Here is a 13,910-nt window from a genome sequence, read left to right on the forward strand (position 1 = left end):
AAAACTTATGTCTAGAATATCAGTTCAGTTCAGTTCAGTCGCTCAGTCGTGTCCGACTCTCTGTGACCCCATGAATTGCAGCACGCCAGGCCTCTCTGTCCGTCACCAACTCCCGGAGTCTACCCAAACCCATGTTCATCGAGTCGGTGATGCCATCCAACCATCTCATCCTCTGTCATCCCCCTCTCCTCCTGCCCCCAATCCTACCCAGCATTAGACTCCTTTCCAATGAGTCAACCCTTCGCATGAGGTGGCCAAAGTATGGGAGCTTCAGCTTCAACATCAGACCTTCCAATGAACACCCAGGATTGATCTCTTTTAGGATGGATTGATTGGATCTCCTTGCAGTCCAAGGGACTCTCAAGAGTCTTCTCCAACACCACAGTTCAAAAGCATCAATTCTGCGGCGCTCAGCTTTCTTCACCGTCCAACTCTCACATCCATACATGACCACTGGAAAAACCATAGCCTTGACTAGACGGACTTTTGTTGGCAAAGTAATGTCTCTGCTTTTAAACATGCTATCTAGGTTGGCAATAACCTTCCTTCCAAGGAGTAAGCGTCTTTTAATTTCATGGCTGCAGTCACCATCAGCAGTGATTCTGGAGCCCAAAAAAGTAAAGTCTGACACTGTTTCCACTGTTTCCCCATCTATTTCCCATGGAGTGATGGGACCAGATGCCATGATCTTAGTTTTCTGAACGTTGAGCTTTAAGCCAACTTTTTCAATCTCCTCCTTCACCTTCATCAAGAGGCTCTTTAGTTCTTCTTCACTTTCTGCCATAAGGGTGGTGTCATCCGCATATCTGAGGTTATTGATATTTCTCCCAGCAATCTTGATTCCAGCTTGTGTTTTTTCCAGCCCAGCGTTTCTCATGATGTACTCTGCATATACGTTAAATAAATAGGGTAACAATATACAGCCTTGACGTACTCCTTTTCCTATTTGGAACCAGTCTGTTGTTCCATGTCCAGTTCTAACTGTTGCTTCCTGACCTGCATGCAGGTTTCTCAAGAGACAGGTCAGATGGTCTGTCTAGAATATAGATGGGTTTATAAGGTTTCAATATTCTGTCAGACCTCTCCACCATGACCCTGACAGAATATTGAAACTTTATAAACCCATCTATATTCTAGACGTAAGTTTTCTATATCCTCACCCTAATTTACACAGGTCTCTGCCTGGAATGCAAAAGTAGGAAGTCAAGAAACACCTGGCGTAACAGGCAAGTTTGGCCTTGGAGTACACAATGAAGCAGGGCAAAGGCTAATAGAGTTTTGCCACGAGAACGCACTGGTAATAGCAAACACCCTATTCCAACAACACAAGAGAAGACTCTACACGTGGACATCACCAGATGGTCAACACCGAAATCAGACTGATTATATTCTTTGCAGCCAAAGATGGAGAAGCTCTATACAGTCAGCAAAAACAAGACCAGGAGCAGACTGTGGCTCGGATCATGAACTGCTTATTGCCAAATTCAGACTTAAATTGAAGAAAGTAGGGAAAACCACTAGACCATTCAGGTATGACCTAGATCAAATCCCTTATGAGTATACAGTGGAAGTGACAAATAGATTTAAGGGACTAGACCTGATAGACAGAGTGCCTGATGAACTATGGACAGAGGTTCATGACATTGTACAGGAGACAGTGATCAAGAAAATCCCCATGGAAAAGAAATGCAAAAAAGCAAAATGGCTGTCTGAGGAGGCCTTACAGATAGTTGGGAAGAGAAAAGAAGTGAAAAGCAAAGGAGAAAAGGAAAGATATTTCCATCTGAATGAAGAGTTCCAAAGAACAGCAAGGAGAGATAAGAAAGCCTTCCTCAGGGATCAGTGCAAAGAAATAGAGGAAAACAACAGATTGGGAAAGACTAGAGATCTCTTCAAGAAAATTAGAGATACCAAAGGAACATTTCATGCAAAGATAGGCTCGATAAAGGACAGAAATGGTATGGACCTAACAGAAGCAGAAGAGATTAAGAAGAGGTGGCAAGAATACACAGAAGAACTGTACAAAAAAGATCTTCAAAAAATAAATAAATTAAAAAAAAAAAAAAAAAAAGATCTTCATGACCCAGATAATCACGATGGTGTGATCACTCACCTAGAGCCAGACATCCTGGAATGTGAAGTCAAGTGGGCCTTAGAAAGCATCAATATGAACAAAGCTAGCGGAGGTGATGGAATTCCAGTTGAGCTATTTCAAATTCTCAAAGGTGATGCTGTGAAAGTGCTGCACTCGATATGCCAGCAAATTTGGAAAACTCAGCAGTGGTCACAGGACTGGAAGAGGTCAGTCTTCGTTCCAATCCCAAAGAAAGGCAATGCCAAAGAATGCTCAAACTACCGCACAATTGCACTCATCTCACATGCTAGTAAAGTAATGCTCTAGATTCTCCAAGCCAGGCTTCAGCAATACGTGAACCGTGAACTTCCAGATGTTCAAGCTGGTTTTAGAAAAGGCAGAGGAACCAGAGATCAAATTGCCAATATCCACTGGATCATCGAAAAAGCAAGAGAGTTCCAGAAAAACATCTATTTCTGCTTTATTGACTATGCCAAAGTCTTTGACTGTGTGGATCACAATAAACTGTGGAAAATTCTGAAAGAGATGGGAATACCAGACCATCTGACCTGTCTCTTGAGAAACCTGTATGCAGGTCAGGAAGCAACAGTTAGAACTGGACATGGAACAACAGACTGGTTCCAAATCGGAAAAGGAGTACGTCAAGGCTGTATATTGTCACCCTGCTTATTTAACTTATATGCAGAGTACATCATGAGAAACGCTGGGCTGGAAGAAACACAAGATGGAATCAAGATTGCCAGGAGAAATATCAATAACCTCAGATACGCGGATGACACCACCCTTATGGCAGAAAGTGAAGAAGAACAAAAGAGCCTCTTGATGAAGGTGAAAGAGGAGAGTGAAAAAGTTGGCTTAAGGCTCAACGTTCAGAAAACTAAGATCATGGCATCTGGTCCCATCACTTCATGGGGAATAGATGGGGAAACAGTGGAAACAGTGTCAGACTTTACTTTTTTGGGCTCCAGAATCACTGCTGATGGTGACTGCAGCCATGAAATTAAAAGACGTTTACTCCTTGGAAGGAAGGTTATGGCCAACCTAGATAGCGTATTTAAAAGCAGAGACATTACTTTGCCAACAAAAGTCCGTCTAGTCAAGGCTATGGTTTTTCCAGTGGTCATGTATGGATGTGAGAGTTGGACAGTGAAGAAAGCTGAGCGCCAGAGAATTGATGCTTTTGACCTGTGGTGTTGGAGAAGACTCTTGAGACTGCAAGGAGATCCAATCAATCCATCCTAAAAGAGATCAATCCTGGGTGTTCATTGGAAGGTCTGATGTTGAAGCTGAAACTCCAGTACTTTGGCCACCTCATGCAAAGAGTTGACTCATTGGAAAAGACACTCATGCTGGGTAGGATTGGGGGTGGAAGGAGAAGGGGACTACAGAGGATGAGATGGTTGGATGGCATCACCGACTCAATGGACATGGGTTTGTGTAGACTCCAGGAGTTGGTGATGGACAGAGAGGCCTGGCGTGCTGCAGTTCATGGGGTCGCAAAGAGTTGGACACGACTGAGCGACTGAACTGAATTGAACTGATAAGGTTTCAATTACTGCTTGAGGCAAATGGCTGCCTGAAAGTCAAAATGTTAGGCCAAGTATGTCATTATCTTTTGGGTGATTAGATGTGGTAGTTCTAGTTTAAGTGTAGTCGTGAGTGGGTGGTAGACATGAATGAGGAAACATAAACCAAGTGTCAGGCAACACCAATCCAGGGATATAGGGTTAGTTATTTATCCCATTGTGTCCCCATTTATGTTAAACATTTATAAAATAGCTATGTGATAAAGATAAAAAGAAATAATAATGGGGGCTTCCCTGGTGGCTCATCGGTAAAGAATCTGCCTGCAACACAGGAGACCCAGATATGTGGTTTGATCCCTGGGTAGGGAAGATCCCCTGGAGGAGGAAATGGCAACACAGTCCAGTAATCTTGACTGGAGAATCCCACTGGAGCTGCAAAAGAGTCAGAGATGACTGAATGACTAAACAATAATAATAATAATGGGCAAATCTTTTTACTTTACTTTTTTTTTCCCTTTCTTTGTTTGCCACTGTAGTGGCAAGGTTATTACTTGCTGAATTATCTTCTAGCTCTCAGAATATGGAAAGATGAAAAACAAATGGGGATTAAAGCTTAAAAGGTGAATTTGCTTGAAATAATAATAAAAAAAAATGAGTTAGAGGCAGGGTTGGGATAGGATGGAGATTGATAGAGTTCATATTTGAATTTGTGAAAGTGTTTAGAGAGCTTCAAATTGGGAAGAACATTTGAAAATCTGTTGATATATCCTGAGTAATATATTTTTTAAAAAATGAAGAAACATGATTTAAAAAAATATATTATCCATTATTAATATCTTTCTTTTCTGTTTTCATGGGAGATTACAGAAAAAAATTTCAGATGCTTTCTATTTATATATCTATATATATTTATGCCATGTTGGGGTTACATGAGGGTTACATGTGAACATTATAAAATGATTCCTTTTCGTAGAGTTGGCATTTCAATATGTTTTTCCTAGGCAGTATAAGTTTTGATTGTTCAGAATCTTTAATACAAGAGTTATCTGAATCTTTAATATAAGACATTAAACAATGCAGTGTTTTACTTATGGCACATCGGCTTCCAAGTACTGAAACCCCCCACCAAAGCCACTCAAATGTATACAGATCTCCAAGAGGCTATGGTAACTCCCACGTGTTTACTTACTTGCGGACAGGAAATTAAAACGGACTCTTAGAGAATTTCTTGCCCAAAGACTGCATGGATCCTTCTATCTTGTTTTTATCTGGTGACTCCTCTATATCTATGCACATGGCTGGTTTTCCTCCTCTCTGCACCCCACCCCACCCAACCCTCCACCCATGTTGCCACAGCTGCCCACTAGGTGAGCTCCATACCGTTTGGTATGGATTCATGAGAGAAAGGGTCTGAGTGATTCAGCTTAGCCTATAATTGTATTTTGCTTGCATCAAATGTCCCCAAGGTGGTGGTGGGGGTATAAGGAAGGGATAATATTGCCACATAGGGATGCCACTCTCAGGAACACTAACTGAGTGGGGCAGATTCAGGTAAATGAGGATGTTGATTGAGTAAGCCATGTTGACTGATATATCTAATTCATTAACATTTCCAACAGAATTATTAGTGGGAGTGTTTCCAGAATATAGAGTAGCCAGCTGAGAGCAGGAACCTGTACGTCAAGTTTAATTTCTGTGTGTTTATGTATGAACTGAAAACCAAATTCAAGAGAGATTTTTCAAACAATGAAAGCAAAAACCCCAACCAAGTAAAAATCAATAAATCACTGTCTTGAACAATCTTGGCTAGACAGAGAAAATAGTTTATTTATCTTCCACATCCCTTAAGTAGCAGGAGCTAATAGAAATTGAATTTAAACCTGTTATTCTGAAGACTCATTACTCTTTAATATTCACAATTGCATTTTAGAATTACAATGCTAAATATTTAATATTTTGACTTTAATTCAAAGTATACTTTAATTACTCCACATAATGTAGAAAATCAGTTTCTTATTCAATTCCTGTAAACACAATGGAAGAAAAATAAAGTATTAATATTGATGCTTCTTGGATAACATAGTTATTTTTAAAACAAGATCAAAAACTGATGTTTCTAATGTAATTGTTGTTAAGAAAAATACATATATTTTTCCTGAAATGTGAAGATATGAAGTTCTCTAACACCTGATTAAAAACATGGAGAGTGTGCTAGGCCCTTATCAGAGCGATGATATATTTTTTTTAATTTAGCAATGTATGGCCTTTGAGTTTTATGCCTCACTCCCTTCTTATTCATTTCTTAACCAAAATCTTGTTGTATAACCTCATTTTTAAACAGTTAAATGAATGATAGATAATTACATTGTGAGAACTCTGAAAATTTCTAAATTCCATCATTAAGCCATAACCAAAATGTTAGCGGTAAGAATGATGACACAAAGCCAGAGTTGATTACACAGTTAAAGGATATGGAAGGGGACTTCCCCAGTGGTCCAGTGCCTGAGACCCTGTGCTCCCAATGCAGGGTTCCCAGGTTTGATCCCTCGTCAGGGAACTAGTTTCCAGATGCCACAATTATGATTGAACACAGCCAAATGAATGAATGAATGAATGAATATTTAAGAAAAGGTTGCAGCTTTCTTCAAAAAAAGATGTAGATAGGATTCTGGTATGTTTAAATTCCCCTTTGTCATTTTGGACAAAGTACAAAAATATTGGAAGAATCACTTAAATCACATATCACTTGGAAAAGTAAGCCTTATTTTCATCAGTTAAAGAAAAAAAAAAGCACATGTTTTAAGACATCAGTATGTATAACAATTGCTTTGCTTTAAAACGTAAGGATGATTGGGGCCATAACTCTGTAAGCACAGTGCTCTGTCACTGTCGGTCAGTGCTCCCTTTGTGACTTTTGATTTATGTCAGGCAGGTTTACCAACAATACTCAAAGTTTCTTACTATCCCCAATTGTATAAAATACTTATCTGTCTATAGTAAGACAGGGCTAGTCATGTAATCAACAGGGACTCAGATAAAATCAGTTTCTCATATGAAATGAGATATGGAAGCCAATATGACAAACTCCTATTTACTCCAGCTGTCAAATTACGATTAAGGAGTTGGATGAATAATTAAAAGTTTGAAAGAAATTTTCCTTTCCTTTATGAACTAATAGTTAAGCATACATTAGAGACAGTAGTTGGGATGTTGTTTCATTTTAATTTTGTGTTAGTAGGAATTGAATAGAATGGCATTCAAAAAGGAAGTTGGAGAAGGCAATGGCATCCCACTCCAGTACTCTTGCCTGGAAAATCCCATGGACGGAGGAGCCTGGTAGGCTGCAGTCCATGGGGTCACGAAGAGTCAGACACGACTGAGCGACTTCACTTTCACTTTTCACTTTCATGCATTGGAGAAGGAAATGGCAACCCACTCCTGTGTTCTTTCCTGGAGAATCCCAGGGACAGGGGAGCCTGGTGAGCTGCTGTCTGTGGGGTCGCACAGAGTCGGACACGACTAAAGTGACTTAGCAGCAAAAAGGAAGTTAAGAACTAGAGAACAGAAATCTCAATTTAATTTCTTCTACTTTCTAGAGAATAAAAAAATTGGTACTATAGGAAAGAACAGGGCAATAGGAAATATCAGTACTGTAATCCCAAGAGAATGGGGTATAGGACAAATTTGGGAACGGTCTCCACCAGCCACCATGAGTTTGATATGCAGACTGCTACACAGGCAGCTCCTTGGGTGTACTAGAAGCAGCAGGTAATGCTTGGTTCTTGTGAGAGGAGATGCTTAAAGGATGACTGAAAACCCTGGAAATTAAGAGTTAAGTGTTCAGAAAACACTGAATAAGATGGGATAAAGGAGATTTCAAACCACCACCTGTGCTTCATTTTAGGGAATTTCTTGAATAGAGCATAGGCTTACCACTGGTTTCTAAACCCAGAAACATAAATAATAACATATAAAGCTATATCATTTCAGTTCAAAAAGCATAAAGTAATCTAATTATGAGATAAATTAGGCAAACTCAGGATAGGGATATTGGAGATTTCTGTGGTGGTCCAGTGGTTAAGACTTTGCTTTCCAATGCAGGGGATGTGTGTTGGATCCCTGGTTGAGGGGCGAAGATCCCCACATGCCATATAGCCAAAAAACCAAAACATAAAACAGAGGCAATATTGTAACAAATTCAATTAAGACTTTAAAAATGGTCCACATCAAAATTAAAAAAAAAAAAATAGAAATATTCTTCAGAACAACTCATGTTTATACTTTTGAAATAACAAAAAACAGTGCAAGGCTAAATAACTATTGAAAATTAGAGGAGTCTAGAGAGAAAAGGTAATTAAGTGAAATACATGATTTTGGATTGGAGTCTAAAGTATAGAAAAAAAGAAATTTTTACTATATAGAACATTATTACTCAACAGGCTATATTTGAATAAAATCTACATATTGTAGCAGTGTTAAATGTATCAATTTTGTTAGATGTACTATGGTTATAAAAGAGAATGTCCTGGTACTTAGGGGATGCACACTGAAATCTTAGTTGAGGAGGGTCATCATTTCTGAAATTTAGTGTCAAATGGTTCATATGGTACTAAAAATGTCCAGAGGAACAAAAGTTGAAAAACTGGTGAATCTAGGTGAAAGGTATACACATTTATTCTACAATCCTTACAACTTTTCTGTAAGTTTGAAATTATTTCAAAATAATACATTAAAAACAAAAGACAAGACAAATATGTGTATTATGGCTCTGACAAGCTGTCCATGTGGACTTGGAAACTATTTTATCCGTAAAACAGAAATAATCTGATCTTTCTATCTCACAAATGTTTATTAAAATCAGTGAGGTAATGGGATTCATTCTTTATAAGAAAGAAAAGAGTGATTTTATCAAACCCTAGCTATACTTTATCATGAATGGAATGTAGTTATGTTTCAGACAATTAAAACTATAGCTTCTGTTTATAATAAGTCACACATCAATTAAACAATGCCCTGGGAATGAATCTCTTCTCTATAACAGTAGGAGATAATTTTAAACTAAAATTAAACTGTATTAAAACAAGCAAAGAAACATCTACAGTCATAATGATAGTCATAATCATGTGACTATGGATATTTATTGTTTGTAGATTTATGTTCTTAGTCCTGCTATCCTGGAGAACACTTTCATTTCTTGCATTTCAATTATAAGGGAACTGAATCATAGTCAGTATTCTCAAATCTGGGGAAGTTTAATTTGATGGAAAGACCTTCTTTTATATCACCACTCAGCACTGTTCTGCTTTGTGCTGGAAGTACAATGACAAATTCTTCACTGTTTCTTCTAGCTCAATGCTATTTCACATACTCAAAGTCCTCCTGTTCTTTTGGTTTTACATTTTCATTAAGACCACAAAATTTTGATGAATCATATATTTATACTTTTCTTTCATACTTTTCTTAAGCTTATTCAGAGTTGCCTCAACCAGTTTTATTATGTCCTGCAATTAAGATAAGAATCACTTGAATCATCCCTGCAATAATAGGTTAGTGTCACTGAAAATCTTTTTGGACAAACTATTTACATTTTCCCAACCTCCTTTATTATCATCAGGTTCACTTTTCCTCTATAATTAAACTTTTTTTTTTTTTTTAGATAGAAGTACCAAAAATCACTAGTATTCTAACAAATACCAAACTCAATGACATCTTCAAGATTTGTATTCTTTTTTTGTGTGTGTGAAGTGACTGACCCAGCCAGCCACTCCAATTCTTTATCAGGGAACTTTTCTCCCTTAGGCCTCTATAAGAGTCTGTGTCTTTGATCATAACCTCTAATCTTATTTGGTCTTCTTTCTTTAAAAATATGCCTCCAGGCTTCTTGTCTTGGCACACTTCTCTTTTTGTCTTTTTAGGATCACATCTATTTAAGTCACCTCAGGGTGACTTGAGAGAAGTTCTAATCTCGAGACTCATCTTTCCTATTCAGCCTCATGTAGATAGTTGGAACCCCCTTCTTCATGTCACTATACATAGTTTATATGCAACATGGTACACAGTGGGCCAGAGCCTCCGACTCCCTGTGCCAAAGCCGAGCTACCAGCACACCAGCATCTATCTGGTCTGTGAAATGGACCAGTTGGAAAAGAAAACTTATAAAAGAACAAGCATTTTGGTATGAGGTGAGAAATAGAGTTTTTATGATAAGAACAGTGGACAGTGTTCTATAGTAAGAAAGAGGTAACTAGTAATCTTAATAGTAACTTAACTTGAGATGACCATGAACAAATTGATTAAGAAGTGAAGAAAGAGAAGATGAAAGATGGAAGCAGGAAGAGATTGTGGTAAAGATGAGAGAGAGGGAGAAAGGGAGGACGGAAGGTAACTAATGAGCTATCACAGGAGTAGAAGTTCGAGTATTTAGCATGACAATAAAATGTACCATATGCCCCTTTATTTCTTCTTCACTGGAATAGAAATCTCTTCACCTGAATGGAATGTCACTTGAAAAACATTTTTTTTAACTTATTGTGATAGTTTTGTTTGTTTTTTTTTCAGGAGCAATTAGGATGAAACATTTTATTTTTTAAATTATTGTGGTAAATTGATCCTTCAAAATATTTGGGGGAATATATACTCATAATAAAATCTGGCTCACGCTACACATGCATTAATGTTTAAAAATCGGTCACAACTTCCCATAGCAAAAGAGCTCAATTAAAGCCTAAATAATATTCCTTAGTATTGAAAGATACCCCATACTGTGAGATGATGCAACAGTGTTGAGACAGGTAACTAAAAACTAATTCACCAAGTTTGCAAAATTGAATATTCTATACTCTAGGTAATCTTAATATTGCTCAGTCACTGGAAATAAGATTATTCTGGAGATGGTTTTTAAATGAAGGCAAGATGGTCCTCCATTTACGAATATAATTTACTCTCATGAGTATATAATCTTGTTAAAATATTGTCAGGTTAATTGAAATTGATTTCTGTTTACTAAACATAGTGAATACTAATCAAATATTAGACACTGAGGTGCTGGAGGTATTTAAACCTTTGACACATGCTGTTAGCACTTCATAGAAGGATTTCTTATCTCAGAGATCAAATTGCTTTTCAGCCTTTTCTTTAAAATATATAAAGAGAAAATGAAAGGAAATGGCCTGCATTATCTTTATTAAATTTTGTCAGTTGGGGATATTTGGGAGAATTTGGGATTGGTTTGGGGGTGATTATTTATTTTCATTGCTATGAATGGCACATTTGCTTTTCCATCTGCTTAATTCCATTGCAGGTATGCTATACTCTACTACTCATAGCATCATTGAGCTCCACATAATAGCTTTTATAGGAGACAGACATTACCAAGCAATTTGAAAAGCAGGTTGAAGATGAAGCCTGATAGCTCACATGCCCTGGCCTGGTTACTTGGCTCACTTCTGAAGCTTATTCCAAATGGGCTATACAGACCTCCTGTGGTATATGTGTATCAGCTCTATGAAGCTTAAAGAAACATTTCCCCTAATACAAAAATAAACCTACCATAATCATTCGTTTTGGGGAAATTTTACAGTTGTTAGTTAACCTGCTCCCTTATGCCCTGCAATATTCATTAGCAGATTTCCTTGTTTATGAGTGATATTATATGGAAACGGTTATGGGAAGCTAACAGATGTAACCACTGAAATAAATTAGAAGGAAAAGTTCTGTGTTTTACAGATGGTTCTATTGAATATGCTGCCCCCACTCTTCCACTTTAACATTTAGTTTTCTTTCAACAGGAAACTTTTCTTTACCGACTATGGGAATGTGGCCAAAGTGGAGCGATGTGACATGGATGGGATGAACAGAACAAGGATAATTGATTCCAAGACAGAGCAGCCAGCTGCACTGGCACTAGACCTAGTCAACAAATGGGTTTACTGGGTAGATCTTTACTTGGACTGTGTGGAAGTAGTGGACTATCAAGGAAAAAACAGACATACTATCATCCAAGGCAGACAAGTAAGTACAGTTTGGTCGGAAAATGCAGCTAAGGTAATAAAATGAATGGTCTCATACTAGGAAGAAGACTGAAAATTGCAGTGTTGAAAATTTCTTATAAAGTCAAGCTGCAGTGGGTCATAAAAATTGTGATGTGTTTGCTATATGGGAGAATGTTCTTTTCATAGTGCACTCCATAATACATGATGGGGGAGGACTTGCTCTCCTTCCTTCCCTCTATTCAAAAAAAAAAAAAAGCACACAAAACCAAAACCAACGGAAATAAATCAAAAACAGCAAACACAACCAGAAATGCTACAATAGTAAAAAAGAAAAGTATTAGAATAGGACAGATGTTATGACCTACTTACTAAAAACTAATTTAAATATTTCATTTGCAAAAACCTGAACTATCATTTGTCCTATGTGGCATTGAAGATATATATATATATATATATATATATATATATATGTGTGTGTGTGTGTGTGTGTGTGTGTGTGTATGTGTGTATATATATATATATATTTTTTTCTTTTTGCTAATAATGCAAATGCTGGCTCACAGAAGTGTTATTATTATTTTAATATGTTGGATTATATTTTGCCTTCTGATGTGTTTAAGTATTTGCTTCCCCAAATAAGAATTTTGTGAAAAGCATTAAGGTAAAATTTTTTCTCATCTGTGTTTTTTTTCCCTTGCTGAATTACAAGATTTTGTAAATAACATTCAGTTAACAATTGAAGAAGATCTCTAAGTGGAGATGTCTTATTCACTAGAATGCTTTTGAAATTCAATTTTATCCCACTGATCTTACTAATTTCATGTGAAATTCTCATTCTATAGAACTGCAGTAAGTGGCTTTCTTTGCTTTCTTCTATAATGCAAGGTACAAATACTATGTAATTTTCATGTAAAGTTACTTTTCCTTTATAATCAGCATTTAACAATGAAATAGTTTCACTTCCTTAGCAGATAAACAATGCACTAATCTGATCCGAGTGTCTAAAAAAAAGTGTCCAGTATTAGAAGTTAGGCCATTTATTTTTCTCTCACCTTTGACTGCTCTCAAAATCTTGATTTCTTTGGCCATCTTTAGTTATGACCTTAGAGCACCTAGTCTCTGAAACGATTATGATGTACCTTCTTTGGTGTATATGTAATTGAAATTTCACACCATGAAACAGGATGAGGAATTCAAATGATCTTCCACATGGCTACTTTTAAAAGTTTTTTTTTTTCTTTTTTTTAATGTCTGAAGTTTTTAATTATTCGTTTTTTCCCCATTTCTATTGCCTGTGTTTTGCTGGTTCCCTAAACATATGTTTAGTCTGCCACTAACTATTCCAACATAGGTAAAATTTTGTAAGGATTTGTCCTGTAATCAGAATGGCATGTATACCACACTGAGTTCCTCCCACCTCTGTTGGGGATAGTAAGCAGAGTAACACTGTAGGTACTTTACGGTAAATAAATCCTTCTGAAGGCAAGCATGGAGGCAGAGAGTAAAATTTGATCTTTATCGTATGAACATGTTTTCTACCCTCATCAATTGCCACCTCTATAGTCATGCTTTCTCTCCTGGACTGTGGATTGGCAGCTAAGTAGACAGCAATGTGGGTATGCCATGACCTCACACTTCCAGATGGCTGGTACCACACTTAGAGCAAAGCATGCATAAAATAAATGAAAATTAATGGGAGACTTTAACTTGCTTATAATTTTTATAGAAAAAAAGTATTGCCCAAATCAAAATTGGGTTATCTATCTATCTATCTATCTATCTATCTATCTATTCAGAAAATATTATTGATAAATACACACATTCCTTCCTTTATGACTCTTGGTTTAGTAGCTAAGTTGTATCCACCACTTGCAACCCCATGGACTATAGCCCGCCAGGCTCCTCTCTGTCCATGGGATTCTTCAGGCAAGAATACTAGAGTGGGTTGCCGTTTCCTTCTCCAGGGGATCTTCCCGACCCAGGAATCAAATCTGGGTCTCCTGCATTGCAGGTAGATGATTTACCAACTGAGCTATGAGGGAAGCCCTCATATGACACTTACTGGGAACTAATACTAACATAAAAAGTGATTACAGAAGTTTCAACATAGAATGATTCTCCCCCTTAATTCCTATTCTTTCATTTGTTGCCTAGACATGAAGAATTGAAATATGTCCAAAACAGTATGAAAAAACAGTCTACTTTTAGTCAACATCTTATATGAGAGAATCAGAAATTATAATGAAGAGTCATGTAAGCTAGGAAGATAGCAAATCAAATGAACTGGCAAGATTTCCT

At 37.2% G+C, this 13,910-nt stretch overlaps 1 protein-coding gene across 1 annotated transcript in view; it reads left to right on the forward strand.

The window, feature by feature from the left end:
• The window catches only part of LRP1B (LDL receptor related protein 1B), a 2,070,111-nt gene that overhangs the window by 1,150,256 nt on the left and 905,945 nt on the right, over positions 1-13,910 (forward strand). Inside the window, exon 8 of the mRNA XM_081584839.1 lies at positions 11,409-11,631. Within this exon, the coding sequence (XP_081440965.1) occupies positions 11,409-11,631 (223 nt within the window). The remainder of the gene's footprint in view (positions 1-11,408; positions 11,632-13,910) is intronic.

This window comes from Giraffa tippelskirchi, chromosome 3 (genome assembly GCF_054371585.1).
Source record: "Giraffa tippelskirchi isolate mGirTip1 chromosome 3, T2T-mGirTip1v1.2.pri, whole genome shotgun sequence".
Classification (NCBI taxonomy): domain Eukaryota; kingdom Metazoa; phylum Chordata; class Mammalia; order Artiodactyla; family Giraffidae; genus Giraffa; species Giraffa tippelskirchi.